We start from the raw sequence: 21,644 nt of genomic DNA on the forward strand, positions 1-21,644 counted from the left end.
CCTGTAGCTGCTTTCTCCTGAAGCCTTGACAGTGTTTACGAAAATCAAGAAGTTCGAACAGTACATTTCCATGAGCTCATTACCAGCTCCCTTCATACCTTTTAGCTCTAACATTTATCAGAGGCAGGCAGAACAACCTTTAGGCTTTCAGCTTGTATTTTAATTACAAACAATGGTAAAGAAGTCAGATAGTTGATTACTGTAACAGCGTCTCCCTAGAATCACTGCTTTGTTGTTTAAAGCAACCCCAGTGTCATTTTCTAGCCTGCCCCTTCATGCTAATCAGACAGCTCACTGGCTCCTCCTTCTTCCAGCTTCCCTTAAAAACTGTGCACAATCAGCTGTCACTGTGGTTTATTCAGTCCAGGCAGAAGAAATCTTTCCACTTACTGCCCAGGCAGCAGCATTTTCTTTTTTCCGTTGTGTGTGTTTTACTCTAGCAGTCCTTGCTAAATACTGGAGCAACTGGATTTCATCAGCAAAAGGAACACCCCCCCCTTTTCCCTCCCCCAAAATACTAAAAATCTAAATTTGTTAGAAATAGTTACGTTTTTAGGTTTTTATAGGAAAAGAGGAGAAAGTTTCAGGGTGGTTATGAGAATTATCTTGATTTTAGCCAAATAAATTGGCATCTTGATGTGCAGGAGAAGTCATACTGGGGAATATTTTTTTTCAGGAATCATAACCAAGGGATATTTGGTAGTATTAGTAGAGTGTTTTACATGCATGGCAGGACCAGGGTATACTTTCCTGGTTCTTTCTGGGTGCCTTTTGGGTGACTGACCAAGGGAATAAAATGCCTTAGTGATTTTCCGGTCATTGCTAGACTTGTAGTATCATGTCTGCCACATCAGAGAAAGACAACAGCTACCTGTTCACCTGTTTGAACATGTGTCAGCCAAAGCTGCAACAAGACCAGCAACAGCAAGGTGAGTCGGATGGGTGAAGGACTCCCATGCTCTGTGATTTTCTGTCTGTTGGGATTTCCAGAAGCACTGTGGGCTGGTAAATTACACGGAGTGAAATCCTTTGAAATCTCCTAGTTTTTAAAATCAAAGAATAGGTACTAAGGGTGGATTCATTTGTCACAGCAGTTTATCTTTCAAGGATTAGCAAGCATTAAAAGTCTATCAAGAATGCAGATTCCTGGGAAACATTTGTGTTTAAAGTTCTAGCTACTATCAGCTGCTTAGAGTATGCTAGATCATAAGTAATTCAAAACACATTCAGGCTAGCTGACTCAGCTACTGGAGGAATTTAGCTGGGAGTAGGTTCAGTTTGTCTGGGACTTGTTCTCATGTCCTACCATAGGCAGGACACTTTGGGGCTTTGTTTTGTCTAGATATCTGGCACATTTATTTATAGGATATATGTATGTGTGTGTGTGTATGTATGTATGTATTCTTGATACTTGAGAAGTGTTGTATTTTGCTAGATGAGCATTTCACTTGATGATGGTTTTTCATATTACAGCCTTTTCCCAGTCAGCTGTGTTAAGTAGGGGCAAGTAGTTGTCAGGAACAGCGAAAGACACTGTGGGAAGGCCTGGGTATCCCTATGAATGACATCATCACCTCTCAGAAGTTAAGAATCTGCCAGATATTTCTAATTTCTCTTGTGGAACCTGCCATGGATAACTTTCAATATAGGTCTGAGACTATGAGACCTTCCTTAATTTTCTGTAGACCCAGTGGTAAGAGAGTTGGAGCAAATGGGCTAACGCTTCCCATTTCGAAGGCAACAAAGGCATGTTAATGTTTTCCTGTATGTATAAAGCCATATCACTGTGAATGAGTCCTGGGTTGAGTTCTGCAAGAAAATACTTAGAACATACTAAGTGTGCAATATGTGGGTAGAAAATACTTAGTGTACAATTGCTAAGGTAATATTCCTTATAGAAAACATAGTGAGGGAAACAATATGGGTTAAAAATGTCCTCAGTATTTCACTACCCAAACATCATTGCAATTAACTTCTTAATATATAGTCTAGCCTTTCCTTCTATGTTCATATATAGCTTTTCTTCTTGATTTTGATAATCAAAATTCTAATTATGTACATAGCGTTTTGTGAACTGCTCTTGAATTTAATAACATATGACACATGATGACCAAATTCCCATGTCATTATATGTTTTCTTCAATGACATTATTTTTAGTGGTTGTATGTTTTTCTTTCAATGTGGCTATAGCAAAATTCCCTCAGGTCCTGCCCTATGTTAGATATTTTTTATCTTTCGAATTTCTTATCTTTTTCATTCATGCTGTGTTAAATTTAAATGAATGGATAGATTGAAGCACAGATATAGGACTATTTCCTTAGAAAAATTCTTAGAGGTAGATTTTTATGTTTAAATGAGTGGGGTTTATTTTTGCTTAAAAAAAAAACAAAAAACCTTCTTTCTCTTGTCTATTGGCTCTCAAACAACCAAACGACATACTCTCAGCAATACTGGAGCATTTTTTAAAAATTCTTTTCTAATTCTGTAAGTGAAAACTAATGTGCCACTGTTGTTTTAATTTAAGGCAGGCTGTCTTAATGGTCTCTTCAGAGAGGTCTGGGAATATCATTATGATGGCATACTTCTGAAAATACCAACAAGACTAGAAGTCTGGTCTTTTACTCAGACTTTAGCCTTTTGCCTACTATATTTTGAAAGCAACCAGATTTTTTCATGGCTGAATCTCAAAACATTTGCCCACATAAACCACAGGCCTCAGAGCTGTGAAGCCTGGGAATGCAGTCCAAATTGGTCATTGATTACCGCAAGAAATGTCATCTAGAGGTTTCAGTTGACAAATGATACTGGGTAGTGTTTACTAGGCTAGTTAATTGCATCCCAGTTACTGTAATCTAAAAGTTTACACTTGCTCCAGTCCTGGAATTTAAAAGAATTCATTCAATATAGTGGTTTTGATTTTTCTCAAAGCTATATTTGTTCCTTGCTAGTATGTAAAGTTCAGCAAAGAAGAGGCAAAGCCATTAGTCTGTCTGTTCACCAAAGTAGGCTGAGTTCATGGTTTTGGCCTCACCCCAGCCAGACAAGTCTTTGAACTCTCTTATTTACCACGGACTAATAAATTTGCATTAACCTCTTCTGAGAATATGACTAGCTTTGGCATACAGGCCTGTTTTCTAACTCTTTTATTTTTTTTTTCCCAGAGCCGGGGCCCGAACCCAGGGCCTTGTGCTTGCCAGGCAAGGGTGCTTCCGCTGAGCCAAGCCCCGACCCCCCTGTTTTCTAATTCTTAATTCTAAATGCTAAGGTGCTTTACCTCTGAACTATTGGACTCTTTCTACGTAGGTACTCAAAAATGTAGCTTGAGTTGATCACAAGGATGAAGCATTTATCATTTGGCAATTATTTGGGCAACAGCTATGTACAAAGTATTGTGGGAATATCACTTGAACTGAGCCAATTTAGTTGTGGTTTCCTGTCTATATGGAGTTTTTATTCTTTGACCACAGATGCTATTATTTCTCCAAAACAAAGTCCAAAGGGGTGAAAACAAGATGAGTGGAGGACATGGGGGGAGGGGAATGGGGACAAAAATATGAGAAAGGGTAGCAATGTTTGTGAAGTAATGCACCTTCTATCTGGTGAATATAATATAACCTTTCTATTAATTACAATAATATATATATATATATATATATACAAAAAGTCCACTATAATCTTTGTCCTACTTGCTGCTGCCTTGTAGCTTTTTTTTTTTTTGCCAGTCCTGGACTTGGGCTCAGGGCTTGAGCACTGTCCTTGGACTTTCTCAAGGCTAGCACTCTACCACTTGAGCTCAGCACCACTTCCAGCTTTTTGCTATGTATGTGGGGTACCGAGGAATCGAACCTGGGTCTTCGTGTATGCTAGGCAAGCACTCTACCACTAGGCCAAACTCCCGGCCCTCTTTTTTTTCTAAAGCAAGGTTTTTATTTAATTAATTTTTTTCCAGTCCTGGGACATGAACTCAGGCCCTGGGCACTGTGCCTAAGCTTCTTTTTCTCAAGGCTGGCACTTTATACTTGGGCCACAGCTTCACTCTGGCTGTTTCTGTGTATGTGGTGACAAGGAATCGAACCCAGGTCTCTGTGCATGTTAGGCAAGCACTCTACCACCAGGCCATGCTCCTGGACCCCCTTGTAGCTTTTTCCATGATATATTTGGTTCATTCATCTATAATATTCACCTATGACACTATTTGTAAATGATCGTGTATATGCTTATAAGCAAGGCTCATGACATATTACATATAGTAAACAGACAACTGTCTAAAACTCTCTCTATGGGTCTCAAGACCCACAGAAAGAAGTTCTGAGAGGTTCTTGGTTGCTAATGCTGCTGCCTCAGTAGAAATCATATAGGAATTGTTGTTTGGGGGGGCAAAAAGAGCTAGTATAGTTGAGTGATCTTTCTTTTTTAATTGTATTTTATTGTCAGGGTGATGTATAAAGGGATTATAATTACATTCATCAGGTAGTAGGTACATTAGTTCTTGAACATTGGCACCCCTTCCCATGTTTTTCTCCCATTTTCCTTCCCCCTCACCCCCTCCAAATTATCTCGTTTTCCTCCTTCCCTATTTCAAATAAACAAACAAACAGTATACCAGGCACCAAAGTCAGATACAGCAACCGCATGAGATAAACTGTAAGGGGGGAAAAAGAGAAAAGAAATAACTTCATCTAGCACATTAAGAACAACAATCACAAGATAAGCCTCTTGTTTCCATATCCTGGTGTTCATTTTGCTTAATCTCATCATTTTTTTAAGATGTCTCCATTTTTTTTGCCAGTTTTGGGGCTTGAACTCAGGGCTTAAGCACTGTCCTTGGGCTTTCTCAAGGCTAGAGCTCTACCATTTGAGCCACATCACCATTTCCAGCTTTTTTCTATATATGTGGTACTGAGGAATCGAACCTGGGTCTTCAAGCATGCTAGAAAAGCACTCTACCAGTAGGCCAAATTCCAAGCCTCTTATATAACTGTATGTACATAGCTTTTGAACTATTGTTCTCTTGTAGGAGAATCCTGGACATATACTAAATATTACAAATGAGAGAAGCCATGGAGCCTATGTTTCTTTGGGTCTACTTATTTCACTTAATATGATTTTTTCCAAGTCTTTTCATTTCCTTATGAATAGGGTGATGTCATTCTTTCTGATGGCAGCATAGAATTCCATTGTGTATAAATAGCACATCTTCTTGGTCCATTCATCTAATGAAGGACATCTGGGTTGATTCCATATCTTAGCTATGCTAAATAATACTGCAATGAACATAGTTGTGCTAGTAGCTTTAGTATGTCCTTGTTTATGGACATTTGGAGTGAAATTGTTGAGTCATAGGGGAGCTCTATGTTTAGTCTTTTGAGGAACCACACTGCTTTCCATAGATGGCTGAGTTATCTTAAACGAGTGTGAGGAATACAGTTGAGATGTAACAGGGAGGAGGGAGAAATGGGACACTTACAGAATGTCTTAGCAGCTATGGTAAACTCTTTGGCTTGGATTATGAAAGAGAGAGAAATTGTTATTATTGTACACTATTCTGAGGTAATTTGGTTTTTTCAGACTCCTAATTCTTTAGGGAAGATGGGTTACAACTAAGCTCTTCCTCCACAACTTCATAATCTTCTTAAAGCAAATCTGAAGTTACCTTTTTGGGAGAGATAGATACTTTTAAAGCAAACATTTGTAAACAAACTAGGAAACAATTTGATGTTAACTTATTTCATGTTCTTTAGGTAATCTGATTACATCTTGCTTTCAAGATTTGCTCAAAGTAAAATAAAATAGGCAATAGTCTGTGTAGTCAGTCAGTACCCAGGAATTCTCTTGCTTATTAATGGATACTGGTCTTTTCAATATAAACTTTTGGGTGTCATACTTAACCATGTCAAATTCTACAGCCTAGTTCCTCCAAGACTAGGAAGCATTTCTAAAGGATTTTAGACAATCAAGGGCCTTGCATCCCAACCACTTCACCAAAGAAAATTTCTCTCTGATACTTACTGTACTAATTCTCACAGCCTCTAGGTCTAAGTGAGGCTGAAAATGGCAAGTTAGTAATGAATCTCTTGAAAGCAGTTTCTTTTTTTTTTTTTTGAGTTGACAACCAACTTTGGAATGGTAGAGAAACAAATATAACCAAAGATGGTATGGTGTCCATATAAAACTCATCCTTGCTGATATCATCTAAAGTGAATTATAATGGTAACAACAAGAAGCAGTACATTTTCTCCAATAAGGTACATGTAAAAATGATGAAAATGTGCATAGCCCTCTGAAATGAAGTCAGGAGGCTGACCTAATGTAATGGAAGGTCAAGATCTTGGCAAACAGACAGCCTTTACACCACTGTGTTGCCAGTAAGTGCTGGCAACAGCAGAATTTTAACCCTTATTGTTATTCTGTGATGGATGACAGTCTACTGCATTGCCCTGGCACCTGAGAGGATAATTTCCAGTAGGAGACATATAAATTACCTTTCAGAACTAAGAAAACATGAATGAAATGTTTTGTTGTACAAATATTTTCACAGAGAAAAATGGGATTTAGACTAAAGCTGTATCTGAGCTGACATGTCATTTAAACACACACACACACACACACACACACACACACACACACACACACACATGCTTAGGAGTGTTTGTTATATGCCAAATGCTATTTAAAGCATTATTTTTTACTTAGCAAATTTCTTTCTTGATGAAAGCCCTTAGGAGGTAGGTCATATCAGTACCTTAGGGCTGGGATCTTTGACAGGCTCCAAATTGGAAAGCATTTATTCAGGAGCCAGTACTTTAGCCCCTGCTCATTATTTCTTAGGTTATCACAAAATAAATATTCAACTAAGCACCTGTGAAGAGAGTGGTAGCTGACCCTAGAACTCAGTTTGTGGTTTAGTTTGGCTGTTTGAAATAGATTATTAGTAAATCACCAGTTACAGTCGGTATGAATTATAAATTGCATCCAGATGACTCTCAGAAGTAGTTTGGCTTATAAAGAAACAAGTGCACTTACATAACCTATCAGTCAAGAGAAAGTGGCTTGCTGAGTAGGCTAATAAGAGTTTGCCTGATACTGAGAAGATGTGTTTTGCTCATTCTGCATGAAGCACAAAAGATAGCAGTGTACAATTTTAACATTTGGGCTGATATGACCTTGGAGAGATGGACTGAGTTTTTGATATCCAAAACTTTAAAACTTTTGAGCAATATTCAAAACTTTAAAGATGGCTAAATAATAATCAATATGATAAGTTATTTTGGGGGTACAGTTCTGGGGTTTGAGACCAAGGTCCTCATGCATGCTTGGCAAGGGTTTTATCCCTGAGCAAGATTTCCAGTCTCTGATATACTTGAAAAACTTATACTGGGGACTCCATCTCAAACATTAGCTCAACTATTATATGAAATCATTAACCTGACTTGAAATTTTAATAAACATTTTAACAAAGTAAGTTTTACATCTGAGTTGCTTTTTAATGAAGTCTGCTGGCAAATCTTGCAAAATATTCAAAAGTTAGGATGTAAAATGCAGCCAATACCTGATTGCAGTTAGAAATTCATTCCTTCTAAGATATTCCACCCACCATGGATGGTAATAAATAAGCAAAAGATCAAAGGAATGTGATCTAAATTTTAAAGGATGATAGTCTAACGGTATCTGTACAATCTTTTTGCTTGTTTTTGATACAATTGTAAGAAAGGATAATAAGATAAAACTCTGAGAATATTAAAATCAAAATGTTTTGGTCTTGGACTAGTTGTGTTAAATTTTTGTCATCTGCAGAGCATTGAAGTGGCAGATAAAGATTTGTATATGTGAATATGCCTACTTTTATAAACAAAGGCTGGGCACATGTAGTAGTGCTAGAGATTATGAGGTTCTGTTTATTTAACAAGACCAACTATAAAGAGTTTCATGGATTAAAGTTTAGGTGGTTTTAATTTTTTACCATCTTTCTTTTTAAAAACAGGATAGACTCAAATTCATTAATGAAATGGATTGCTTTGATAGTGGGATGAAGCAAAATAAGTTTTGGGAGGGGTGTATTTTTAGAAAATAATTTCAGACACAAAGATGAGAAGAATCTTAAAACAAGCATTATAATAAATTTGTCCAACTTTTTGCTATTTGAGTGATCTGAACTCTCATTTGTACTGTTGAATCTACAATGTTGGTATTTCAGACTTAAGTTTATAATCTTCTTTTAATTGCTCAAAAACAAGCAATTATTGTTTATTCACAAATAGTTCATCCAAATGGCTGATAGTCATCAATTATTGAAAGTTAGGGCTTCAAAGATCATGTAAATCCAGTTGCCTTCCTGATCACAGATAAGAAATTAGAAGGAAGAAGTAGTGCTCAAACTTAACTAGCTAACGCAAGAGTTGAGTCCATACTTCTATTTACATGACAGAATTACATATAACAAAATGTGGCTAAAATAGATGGAAAATTAAGAAGAGATATCTTGAGTTTTATGTCATTTAAAATAACTTATAAAAGAATTTAGGGGCTGGGGTGTGACTCTGGTGGAAGGTTTTCCTGGCATGAGTTAGGCCATGGATCCAATCCCCTAAACTAAAAAAAGACAACTCTTCCATGATTTATAATTCTAGCACTAAATATGAAGAGAAAATGATGAAATGAAATGAGGCAAAGAGTAAGTGAATATGGGGAGTTGGGTACATGGAGCCAAAGGGAAGCAATTGAAGGAAAATGGGAAAATGTTAATTTAAAAATCCATCAATGAACAAATGAATTAAAATTGTACTATATATTTACAATGATCATGAAAACTAGAACTGATACCTTGAAAGAATTGCTTTCAGTTTTCCTGAGGATTTTTCAAGTCACATACATTTCCTGAGTGAAAAATTTTAGTGGTAATTTTTATTTAGTGTCATAAGCACACTATTTTCTGGTAAGGGGTACAATTCTGGTAAGCACAGGAAGATGTCTGTGCCAAACTATTTGTGGTAGGCATCAAGTTATTCCTGTTCTGTTCTTGTCCCTAAGGACGAGCAGAGCAGAAGAGCCTTCACACCACACAGGCTTTGTGGGTCTGAGGCCTAGGCTGGCAGCTTGACTTGTCTTGCTGTGTAAGTTTACAAAGACTTTGTTCTCACTGGGAAAACATTCATTTATTCCTACAGAATGAAGTCATAGGATTTTCCTCTGCATATCCCTTATTTGCTAAAAGGCTCAAGATAAACATAAATAACTTTAAGGAAAAGAGTTTTAAAACTGGAAGAAGTCACTGTCTTGCCTGAGCTTTGAGAATTCACAATGGAGGTTGTGTGTGTGTGTGTGTGTGTGTGTGTGTGTGTGTGTGTGTGTGTGTGTGTGCTTGGGCTTAGGGCCTGAACACTGTCCCTGGACTTTCTCAAGGCTAGATCTCTACCACTTGAGCCTCAGTACCACTTCCATCTTTTTTTTTATGGATATGGTACCAAGGGATCGAACCCGGTCTTCGTGCATAGCAGGCAAGCACTTTACCACTAGGCCAAACTCCCAGCCCCTATTTTTTAACTTTAATTTTTCCTCAGTAAGGAGTTTTTCAATTTAACATATGAAGATATAGTAAATCATCTGTAGTTCTTTTGAATAATCATTTAATTTTTATGAATATATTCTTATGAATATATAATTGTTACTGGAGAGTTGTTTAAAATGGACTGTAATGATTATATGTTGAAATACCTGTATATGTGCCTACAGAATATATATCTTCAACATCTCTTGAAATCTAGACTGCATTCATAATATCCTCCCCCTTCCCCAAAGTGGAGAGACCCATTTCTGACAAATGGAAGCATTTTCACACCATGAGTTATTCTGAGGGGAAAATATGTAGTTTACAAGTCCTATCATATGAAATATGTATTTCCACATGGAGCCAGTTGACCAAGCATGTCCTAGGACACATTCTGCATTTTTATTAGCCTTTGAGCCCAATGAGGAAATGATGTAGACAAAGAGCTGGCAGCTCCTTCTGGCATTCCCAATCCAGAGGCACCTCTTCACGCTCTCCCCATTTGTTCCGATAAACACTGCAAGTAAAGATTGCAAGCATCCTCCTAGAAAAGCATACAATTGACTTATTCCTAGACAAAGATAACACCTGAAAATTATAGAGAAATGGATGTACTCTATCATAGCTAAATATATTTTTTCTGTTATTTTTGCCAGGAGCTAAACAGAAATATTAGAAAATGACTTAAAATTGCTATTACCTATATGTCATTTACCTGTGGACATTCTTGAATAAAAGTCTTTCGAATCAGAAGGCGAACAAATACTGGCAAGAATTAAAGCAAGACTTGATACAGGATCACATCTGTATCATGTCTGCAGACAACCAGGGAAGCAGGAGACACCCTGACAGCCTTCAGTAAAGAGGCTGTGAGCGGAAGTCCAGATGGAGACGGGCTTACAGCTCTCATGTACTTTAGTCCCAGATTCCCGTGTGAAACTAATAATTTTAGACCTTCATAGACCTTCAGTTCTCTTATGAGTAAAAGTGTTAAATAATTTATCTTCTGCAAATCCTAAGTCATGTAATAAAGAACAGTTGACTCTGTATTTCTTACAAGCCATGTCCTGTGCACTGTTTAATATATGTGACTTGGTTTATCATTACAAGAATTTGAGGTAGGTCCTATGAATCCCATTTCACAGATGTGGAAACCTAAGCTCTGAACTACACAGCAAATTAAGGAAGGAGAACTTGAACCCAGGTCTGTTTTTTTGTTTTTGTTTTTTTTTACAAAGCATGGGTTTTTAAAATTCACATATTCGTGGCTTCTACTAGTCACTCATCTATACACCAAATATTACTATATCTGCATATTTTATAATAGGTAAAAGTATGACAAAATTTAAGTTTTATATTTGCAGTGAGTGTATATAAGAAACATTCTGGGAGATGAGCTAGGTCTGACTTTTTTTAAAAACGATTTTATATTGTCTTTGTATAATCTGCAGCCTTGTTTATACAATGTCTCTTGAAAAGATTTTTGTGCACATGATGCTGGTTTCAATGAGTGATTGAGTTTCAAATGGAACTGTAACCACTCATTGCTGCCATTCCTTTTCTGGACTACAAATCTGATCATTAGCATAGATCTTCACAATTTTCTTTTTTTTAAATTTTTTTTATTGTAATTAGTAAAAGGGTTACATGATATTTGCCAGATAGAAGGTGCATTAATTCACGTACATTGATACCCTTTCACATGTCTTGGTACCCATTTCCCTCCCCCCCCCACACCCCCCTCCCGTCTTAGTTTTCCCCCCTTCCCTATCAAATTTCAAATATCCAAATACAAATAAATTCAATATATCAGACAACAAAGTGACATACTATACCAATATGAGATAACCAAGGGATAGCAAAGGAGATGAGAGACAACATAGTACATTAAGGACAACAAATATTCATTATATGGCTTTTGTTTCAATATCCTGGAGGTCCTTTCAATTAGCTTCACATTATATGGCCTTATGTATCAAGATTTTGCTCTATTGCAGATCTCTGCTAGTAGAGCCCAAGGTTTCTACTGATTATGACGAATGAGGGAAACCATTGAGCCTAAGTTCCTTTGAGTCTGGCTTACTTCACTTAATATGACTTTTTCTAAGTCTTTCCATTTCCTAACAAATGGGGTGATGTCATTCTTTCTGACAGCAGCATAGAATTCCATTGTGTACAAATACCACAACTTGTTGATCCACTCATCAACTGAGGGACATCTAGGTTGGTTCCATATCTTTGCTATGGTGAATAGTGCTGCAATGAACATTGTTGTGCTAGTGGGTTTAGTATGTCCTTGTTTCTGGATGGTTGGGTAAATGCCAAGTAGTGGAATTGCTGGGTCAAAGGGGAGCTCTATGTTTAGCCTTTTGAGGCACTGCAACACTGCTTTCCATAGTGGTTGAATGAGTTTGCACTCCCACCAACAATGTAGTAGTGATCCCTCCTGGCCACATCCCCTCCAGCATCTGTTGTTATTCGTTTTCCTGATCCTGGCCATTCTAACTGGAGTGAGGTGGAATCTTAGAGTTGTTTTGATTTGCATTTCTTTTATGACCAGAGATGTTGAGCATTTCTTCATGTGTCTATAGGCCATTTTTGTTTCTTCTTCAGAGAAGACTCTCTTTAAGTCTTTGGCCCATATTTTAATGGGATGGTTGTTACTTTGGAGGTTAGTTTTGGAGTGATTCAATTTTTTGAGTTGTTGATATATTTTAGATATGAGGCCTTTGTCTGTTGTTTGGTTGGTGAAAGATCATCACAATTTTCTTTGCAGGTAACACAGTGAACTCTAGTCAACTTTCCAATTACATGTACTCTGACTCCTATTTCTAAGAAAACTTCCTAGTTAAATCCTACCCAGGAGATTGAACAAAAAAGAATAAAAAAAGATAATTATCTGACACGACTATGATATCACTAAAGTTATACTGAATATGTCATAACTTTTCTGCCTAATTTTTCTTCATACCTGAACTCCCAATTTGGCCTGACTTTTCAAAGGACTTATTAAGTTCATGTGAAAGTAGATATTCCAAAAGGCAAAAGGATAAAGGCTTATGATTTGCATAACTTGCATGTGGTAACTGCTGCTGCTTTGAAGGAAAAAAAGGAAGAGGAGGAGGCAGAGGAGAAGGAGGAGGAAGAGGAGGAGGAGGAGGAGGAAAAGAAGGAGGAGGAAGAGGAGGAGACAGAACTATCCCAGGAGAAACAGTTTTGATACTACAACAACCGTGAAATTTAATGAAGCATGTTATAAGATGTATATATATATGTATATATATATTGAAAATTACCTATTGAAAGCAAAATAAATAAATAAAAAGCTCTTCATGAATCAGTTCTAGTCCCTGACCATTCCCAGTCCTTAACATGTGTAAATGATGATCATATATTGAGGGTTCAATTACAGAACCTTCTTGAAAAACAGAAATCCAATTTCTTTAGTCATCACTGTGTTTGATGATAGAGACATGTTGCCAGATGTGCTGTGTGAAATGATTTAATTCAAATTCCCTGATTTCAAGGATTTACAAACTTCTCTAGAGACATTGGTGAACTAAATGTTAAGAAATGAAAACAATTTGTCTTCGGTTGAATTATTGTTGCTTCAAGTCTCTAGATCCTAAAATGCAAATGAAATTTAATCTCTGGCTACAGCCTACTCCCATGCATGACTGGATTATAAACAAGCCAGCAGATGTGAGCACATGCAATTAATGCAGAGTGTTCAAGGCTTCGGTTCTTCTTCTAAAAGGGTAGCAATGTCTGTGTTTGGCAGGAATGTTTCTTGTTTACATTAGGTATGTAGGTAGAATGGACGGACAGAGAAATATTCTGTATCTTCCCCAAAGGTTTGAAGGTGATGTTCTTCCACATGCTTCCATTGCTTCAGTCCTCACAATAATCCCTTAAAATAGATGTACACAGAAAGAAAAAATAAGAAATCTACATGTGTAGTAATTTTTTTTTAACCAGTAAAGCTCTAGGACTATCTGACCTCAAAGCTCCAAAATCCATGCTTTGATCACCGAGTTAATCCGACGGAAGTGACAGAAGTTAAAGAGGACAAGGAAACGAAAAAAGTATTAGAGAATTGTATCCAGGGAGAAGAAATTAGAGAAGATGTGGCAGAGACATGTGGAAAGGCTAGGAAGAAAGGGAAAGGAACTTGCAGAGCCTGCCAGGGCTACAGTCCAAGTAGATAATCCCAGGCCTGGTAACAATTAGAAGTGACCTATTTGGCAGTCCTTCTACCCCTCAGAAGAGGATTTTGTTGCCACACTCTTCTCTGCATGGCTTGTTTTCTACCACCTTTTCTGGCCATTACTAAGACAGCCTGATTCTCTCAAGTTCAGGGAATGATTTCACCTTCCTGGAACTACAAAACAGCAAGAAGAATTTGTCATGCTCCAGGTGAGAGAGACTAACTAGCAAAAGCATGGAGGACTAGAGAAGTTGCCTGTTCGCAGTGCACACTGCAATTCCCAGCCCAGGCATTCCACTTTCAGTCTCTTCCTCTGCTTCCAGGGTGCTCTGTTAGCTAAGTAGATCTTTTCAAAAACCCTCCTGTCAGATGATTCATCAGCAAAATTCCTCAGTTAATAGTCTAGCTCAAGTAAGTTTTTCAGAGGTTAGGTGTCAGTTAAGTACATGGAAATTAAAGGTTAGAGATGACCCCCTTACAACTCACCCAGAGTTGACAGAGGGAGTAGGGATATGCTACATGTTAAAAAGGAGAAAAGGACATTCAGATTTGGTGTATACACTGACTGTGATGGCACTTTGGAAATCTCCAAGAACAGAGCTATTACTTATGTGCATAATACTGAGTGGAATTTCAGTTTGGTGACTTGGATGCCTGTGTTGAGCAAATAAAGATGAAGCCTAAGAATATCAAATGCCTCGCAAGAGTTTAGATTTCATTATAAAGAACAGATGTGCAATTATGCCGGTTCAGCAATTAGGCTCTGAACTCAGTGATTCTATCTGGTCACATTTTATATTAGTAAATGTATACTTATATTTGTACATACAAAGGTACCAAGGATTTGAACTCAAGGCCTTGCAATTGCTAGGAAGGAGCATGGCCATTTGTGCCACATCCCTGGCCCCTTCATGCTTTAGATATTACCAGACAGAGTCTCATGTTCGGGCCTAGTGCCAACCACAGGCCTTGATCCTTCTACTTAGGCCCCTACCACATGGTTCCATAAATTTTAGTGTAAAGAACAGTTAAACCCAAGAAATGAAATTTTGTGTCCTTGCCAAGTAACATAACTCAATAAGAGGTCTATCTTTGGCAAAGTCTATGAGATTTTTTTTCTTTAATTATGGTACCCGACATAACTGTAGAAAAGAAATTCTTTTCCTATTTTATTTTATTGTTTCACACCCATGACATGCATGTGGTTTAAGAAATGAAATGAAGATTTTTTCTGGAAAATCAGCAATTATGCTCTTGGTCTCTTTCTTTGTCCTTAGTTTTCTTGATCCCTAAAGACAATACTATCCAACCCTCACAAGTACATCTTTTGATGTTTACTTCACATCTCTATATATCATGATATACTACAAGCTATTAAAGAATGTAGTTCACTTTCACAGATTTCCCTGATCCCAATGGACAGGATCTCTAAGCAAATACATCCTGTTCTATCTTCTCCAAATTGTTTTTAAAGTTTAATAAGATCAATACTTGTGTGTGTGTGTGTGTGTGTGTGTGTGTGTGTGTGTGTGTGTGTGTGTAAGGCTGGTCCTGGGGCTTGAACTCAGGTTTCAACACTGTCCCTCACTTCTTTTTTTTTTTTTTCTCAAAGCTGAAACTCTACTACTCCAGCCAAAGCTCTACTTCCAGAATTTGGTTGTTTGTTGGAGATATTTTCCTGCCCTAACTGGCATTGAACTGTAATTCTCAGATATTAGCCTCCTGAGTAAATTCAGCTAGGATCACAGGTGTGAGCCACCAGTGTGTGCAAGATGGGTACTTCTTGTTGATATTATCATGACTAAGTGAATGGTATTGCAACTAACTCATTCAATACATTAGTTTGCTTCTTGTGCAAAATTGTATTTTCTCTGAGTCATATTTGTAAAACTGTTCTTCTTAGTTTTTTAAATAATTGCATATTATTAGCTAATCCCTAAACTTTTCACCAATCTTCTAAATATACAGTAAAATTGTTTTCATTCTTGTTAGAAAGGTGATGTACAGAGGGGTTATAGTTACATAAATCAGGTAAAGGGTCCATTTCTTTTTGGACAATATAAACCCTTCCCTCACTCTCTCCCACTTTTCCCTCCCATCCCCACCCACAAGTTACATAGTTCATTTTCAACATAGTGTCTATTGAGTATCATTGCTGCATTTGTTCTGTGTCCATACATTTCTGTGTCTCCCGCTTACCCTCTCAAAAACAGGTTAACACACAAGACAAAAGAGTTTAGCCTAGTGGTAGAGGCTTGCCTAGCATGCATGAAGACCTGGGTTTGATTCCTTGGTACCACATACATAGAAAAGAGCCAGAAATGGTGCTGTGGCTCAAGTGGTAGAGCTCTAGCCTTGAGAAAGCCCAAAGACAGTGCCCAGGCCCCGAGCTCAAGGCCCTGGAACTTCTTTCTCCTCAGAAGTTAATTATCTGAGTTTTGAGGGTCTTTTTTTTGTTTTGTTTTTAATAGTAACAGAAATCTGATTGACAAAAGGGTGACATGTGAGAGCTCAGTGCTTTTGGAGGAGGGAGAATTGGATTTAATTAAAGGCTTTTCTGCTTACTAGAGCTATAATCTTGAGCAAGAAATTCAATTGCACCTCTGTTTTTGTGTCTGTCAGTGGCAAATAACATATTTAATATGCAAAATAATTAAGTTATACAAGTTGATGAATAAAAATCACTTGACATACAATGCACCCCTATTAAGAAGCAGAATTATGCATGAACCTAAACTGAGTTACATTGGTAGTGATTTGCACCCTTTCTTATACTTCGTACTCAATAAAATATTTGTTGAGTGAATGAATATCTTTATTTAATAAAATACTCAGAAAACAGTAAGACATATAAGCATTTAATCAATATTTCATGAAAATTAAAACAGGGGCTGGGAGCATGGCCTAGTGGAAGAGTGCTCGCCTAGCATGCATGAAGCTCTGGGCTCCATTCCTTGGTAATACATACACAGAGAAAGCTGGAAGTGGTGCTGTGGCTCAAGCCTTGAAAAAGCCCAAGGACAGTGCCCAGGTCCCGATTTCAAGCACCAGGACAGGCAAAAGAAAAAAAAAAAAAAGAAAAAAAATTAAAGCAGGAGAAACATCAAAATTGTGTTTTCACATATTTCCTTCTCATGCTTTTATTTCATTACAGCAACAGAAGACTTTTTCTTTTCTTTCTCTTTTTCTTTTTGCTAGTCCTGTGGGTAGAACTCAGAGCCTGGGCACTATCCCTAAGTTTCTCTTACTCAAGCTTAGCTCTCTATCACTTGAGCCAAAGTGCCACTTCTGGCTTTTTCTGAGTAGTTGATTAGAAATAAGAGTCTCATAGACTTTTCTGCTCAGGCTGGTTTCACACTGTGATCTGTGATCCTCAGATCTCAGCCTCCTGAGTAGCTAGGCTTACAAATAGAAAAAGAAGAAAAAGAAAAAGAAAAAAATTTGACCTCACCAGTTCTCATCTAGAACTTAGGATAAGCCTTTTTAATTAAATTACTTTCTCCCACTCAGAACCATTTTCCATGCAGCAGGCAGAGTGGTGTCTAAACACACGCACACACACACACACACACTCACCATATTAAAACAACAAATGGCTTCCCATTTCTTGTGGGTAAAAACAAACTCCTTGGAAGAAACCAAGTCCTTGGAAGACTCCAGTCTCATCTCCAATCCTATTTTTTGTTCCATTCATCCTCCCTCCTCTCAGGGTTCTGCCACACTGGTTCCTACCATTATTGGAATTGTCCAAGTTATAGACTCTGACTTTGCTTCACTCTCTGAAATATCTCTGCCCATTTGCCTAACTGTACTAACCTTACAAGTCTTAAAAATCGCCTCTCCCAGGAACCAGGCAAGTATCATCTCAATGATCTCTTGCTAAGAATCTGCTATCTCTTGTTTGTAACTCTTATTCCAAATGAATTTAAGTAACTAATGTAATCACTTATAACTTTACTTCTACTCCTTTGTATAGTAGAGACATTTGTTTTTCTTTTTCAATATAAAAAACAGAGGGGAGTTACCATTTCATAAGTCAGGTCATGGATATATTTCTTTTTTTAGACAGTGTCACCCCTTCCTTTGCTTTCCTCCAATTACCTCAAATATTTTAAGGTGATGTCAGAAATGCCAACATATGCTCTGATTTCTTGCCTGCTCATTTCCTTTACAGAAAAATCTGTGATTGCTCAACCAACATTTGTTTTTGAAAAGGGAGAACAAACTTTTAAGGTAAGAACAAATCCCTGTGTCTTTGGTTTTATTCTGACAAAGAAAATGGTATTTCAAGAAGCTAGCTAGCGATTCCAAAACATTTCATCTGCAGAGATTTTTCCTTTAATGTTAATTAAGAGTGGTACTGCTAGAAACTCATGTAGATAAGATATGTAGACAGCAGTTTGGCTGAAATAGAATGATAATGCACTGGTTTTACTAAAAGAATGTGCTTGTATGGAGTGATCTGAAAAGGGAAAAGATTAAGCAGGCTGATTTCTCCTGAGCTCCCTATCACTGGTTGACCAAGAAGTGAATCTAAAATAATGTTCCTTTAAGTGGGACTGATAGACATTCCATTTTTTGAGCCTCACCCTGAGACCATTTACTTTGAAAGACAAGATGACTGGCATTGCTGCTTTAAATTATTACACTTCTTTGATGTTTATCCTCATTATAGAGATCTTCTACAAATAAAATTAAAGAAAAATTCAACCTCCAAGCACTTTTTTTTGAAAAGTAGATTCTTACAACAGATCAACTACTTGACAGTCTTTAGAGTGGGTGCCTCAAAACTGTTTTCCTATAAGTGATTCTGTAGTCTTTGAAATATGAAATGGCTGAGCTAGATTTGACTTTCTGTGGACCCTGGTGAATTGCTTTGTCTAGGTGCGGGGGGCAAACCGTCTTGACTTCTCAGAATTCCTTTAAATAGTGGCAGAGTGGAACTCTGAAGCAAGGTAAATACTCAGCTCTCATTGGCAGCTTTGTGTCCTTTCAGAGACCTGCTGAAGACACCCTCCATGAAACGACAGAACATGGTAATGATTCGCAATCTGTACTGCAAAAGCAGTCTTTACACAAAGAAAACAAGCAGGTGTAAGCATTTGAACATGTGCATAGACTGTAAAACATGATGTTTTCCTTAAAACAAAACATGTAAATGGGCATTTGTTTTGAAAGACGACATGTAGATCCTGTCACACTGATGTGAGTGATTCACCACTGACTCTCATTAGTCTCCTCAGAAGTGCTCTGTAGAACCTCAGGATGCATGTACAGTTTCTGCTGAGGTCTCTCACTTGTACTTATTTCATATAACATGATATGCCTATAGGTTGATAATTATGAATAGGTTTAAAACTGGGCTTCATGAATTAACATGGTATCAAATGAGGTCCTATGTTTATCATTCCATATCATGGCTTGAGGACAATTTGCTATTGCAAACAATAACAAAAAAACCCGTCCTATTACATTTCTTGTAGAACAGAGTGGTTACTCAAGAAAGCGTGTAAGGTCTTCATCTTTTACTCTGTATACTGCAGATTCTCAATCCCAAGGAGGTAAGTTTGGCCTATGATTATTCTGAACATAAAAGTTCTGAGATATGGTCAAAGTGGTCATTTAAAAATTAACCATCTCAGGCCGGGAGTTTGGCCTAGTGGTTAAAGTGCTTGCCTAGCATGCATGAAGACCCGGGTTCCATTCCTTGGTACCACATACATAGATAAAAGCCAGAAATGGTGCTGAGGCTCAAGTGGTAGAGCTCTAGCCTTGAGAAAGTCCAAGGACAGTGCTCAGGCCCTGAGCTCAAGCCCAGGACTGGCAAAAAAAAAATAATAATTAACCATCTCTGGAGCCGGGAGTGTGGCCTAGTGGTAGAGTGCTTGCCTAGCATGACATGAAGCTCTGAGTTCGATTCCTTAGTACCACATACACAGAAAGAGTCAGAAGTAGTGCTGTGGCTCTAGTGGTTGAGCACTAGCCATAAGAAAGCTCAAAGACAGTACCCAGGCACTGAGTTCAAGCTTCAGGATTGACAAAAAAAATTAAGCAGCTATTTTAGAGGGACTGTGTCATACCCCACATCCTGAGCTGACCGCTAGGAGCTCGCTAAGGTCTTCTTCCAGACTGAAAGAGTCTTACACATGGTCTGACCTCAAAAAATATTTACTTAATTGAATGGAAAGGAAATTAATTTCTAATCCTTCACTGGAGTTATTCTCTTTTTTTAAAAAAATGTATATTTGATTTGATAAAAATAGAAAAGTTTTTCTAAATTGGTGATCTTGAGGTTTTTTCCAAAACAGCAAAAATCCCAACTAAAACAAAACCTTAATGACCCAAGTTTGCAATATGCTTTTAGTGTCAGCCTTGACTCAGAAGCGCCTGAGATCTTCGTCCTTCACTGACCTCCCCATCTTTCCCCCTTCTGGGCCAGGTAAGGAAGAACACTTACTAATGACAGTATTTCAGCAACAAATCAAATACAGGCCTTAGCAAATTATGCAAGAATTACATTGTGTGAACTGTATGAACACTAACTTCATGAATTCAGACCGCATTATGCATATTTAGTTTTGGTAGAGAATTTGACTTTGATGGTTTATTCTTTAGGGCTTCATGTTTATGACAGCATTATATAAAATATAATTTATAAAATAAAAGCAACTTCCTCTGTTTTCTTCAATATTATTCACATCCCTAGAGTACTCAAACAGTTAGACTCATATTCTAACATTGTGAACATCATTCCATGAGAGATTTTCAATAATGAAAACATTACTTCTCTTTACTTAAAATTTGAAATGCTTTGTTAAGTAAAACTACTGCATCATAAGATAATTTGAAAAGATTTGTGCTTTTTTCTACATCAAAATGATGATTTCTATTCTTGTGCAATTTTTAGTTCTAGTGTCTAGTTTGCTGCTAAACTAATAAAAATTAAAAAGCATTTTCTTCTTTTTAACTAGTCTCCTTGTATGCAAGAATTAAAGTTTTCAAATGAATGAACCAGTGTTCTTATAATAATCTTGACATAACTGAGCATCCTTAAGACACAGAAGAGATAGTTCCTAGGTCAACAGAGCCCTTGTAAACCCAACTGACAAGTTGTAGATATTAAGAAAAATAGATGGCTTATTTTCCTCAAAAGACTAAACATAGAGCTTCCCTATGACCCAGCACTTCTATGTCTTGGCATTTATCCAAATGTCCAGAAACAAGGACATACTAAAGCCACTAGCACAACAATGTTCATTGCAGCACTATTTACCATAGTAAAGATATGGAACCAACCCAGATGCCCCTCAGTAGATGACTGGATCAGGAAGATGTGGTATTTATACACAATGGAATTCTATGCTGCCATCAGAAAGAATGACATGACCCCATTCATAAGGAAATGGAAAGACTTGGAAAAAAGCATATTAAGTGAAGTAAGCCAGACCCAAAGGAACTTAGGCTGAATGGTTTCCCTCATTTGTAATAGTACACATCTAGGACTCCTAGTAGAGGATTACAATCGCTTAAAACCTTGGTACAGAAGGTCATTAGGATGAGACTAAATGAAAGGATCTCTAGGATATGGAAAAAAGAGCTTTATCTTGTGTGATTGTTGTTCTTAATGCATTGTTATTTCTCTTCTCTTTTTTTTGCCCTTTGGTTAATCTCATATTGTTACTGTAAATGACTTTGTTACCTGGTATATCATATATATATATATATATATCTATTTGATTATTTGAAATAGAAAAGGGAAGGGAGGAAAACAAGGTGATTGGGAAGGAATGGGCAAAGGGAAAGGGGACAAAATCATGAGAAAGGGGTATCAATGTGTGAGAACTAACGCACCTACTAACTGGAAAATGTAACTGTAACCCCTTTATACATTA

General features: G+C 37.3%; 1 protein-coding gene across 1 annotated transcript in view; it reads left to right on the plus strand.

The window, feature by feature from the left end:
* The first annotated feature begins 366 nt into the window (after positions 1-366).
* The window catches only part of Ranbp3l (RAN binding protein 3 like), a 42,474-nt gene continuing 21,196 nt past the window's right edge, over positions 367-21,644 (plus strand). Inside the window, exons 1-5 of the mRNA XM_090332041.1 lie at positions 367-929; positions 17,927-17,985; positions 18,749-18,788; positions 19,236-19,313; positions 20,117-20,191. Of these exons, the coding sequence (XP_090188167.1) occupies positions 839-929; positions 17,927-17,985; positions 18,749-18,788; positions 19,236-19,313; positions 20,117-20,191 (343 nt within the window). The 5' untranslated portion in view covers positions 367-838. The remainder of the gene's footprint in view (positions 930-17,926; positions 17,986-18,748; positions 18,789-19,235; positions 19,314-20,116; positions 20,192-21,644) is intronic.

This window comes from Megascapheus bottae, chromosome 4, assembly GCF_031878675.1.
Source record: "Megascapheus bottae isolate mThoBot1 chromosome 4, mThoBot2.hap1, whole genome shotgun sequence".
Classification (NCBI taxonomy): Eukaryota; Metazoa; Chordata; class Mammalia; order Rodentia; family Geomyidae; genus Megascapheus; species Megascapheus bottae.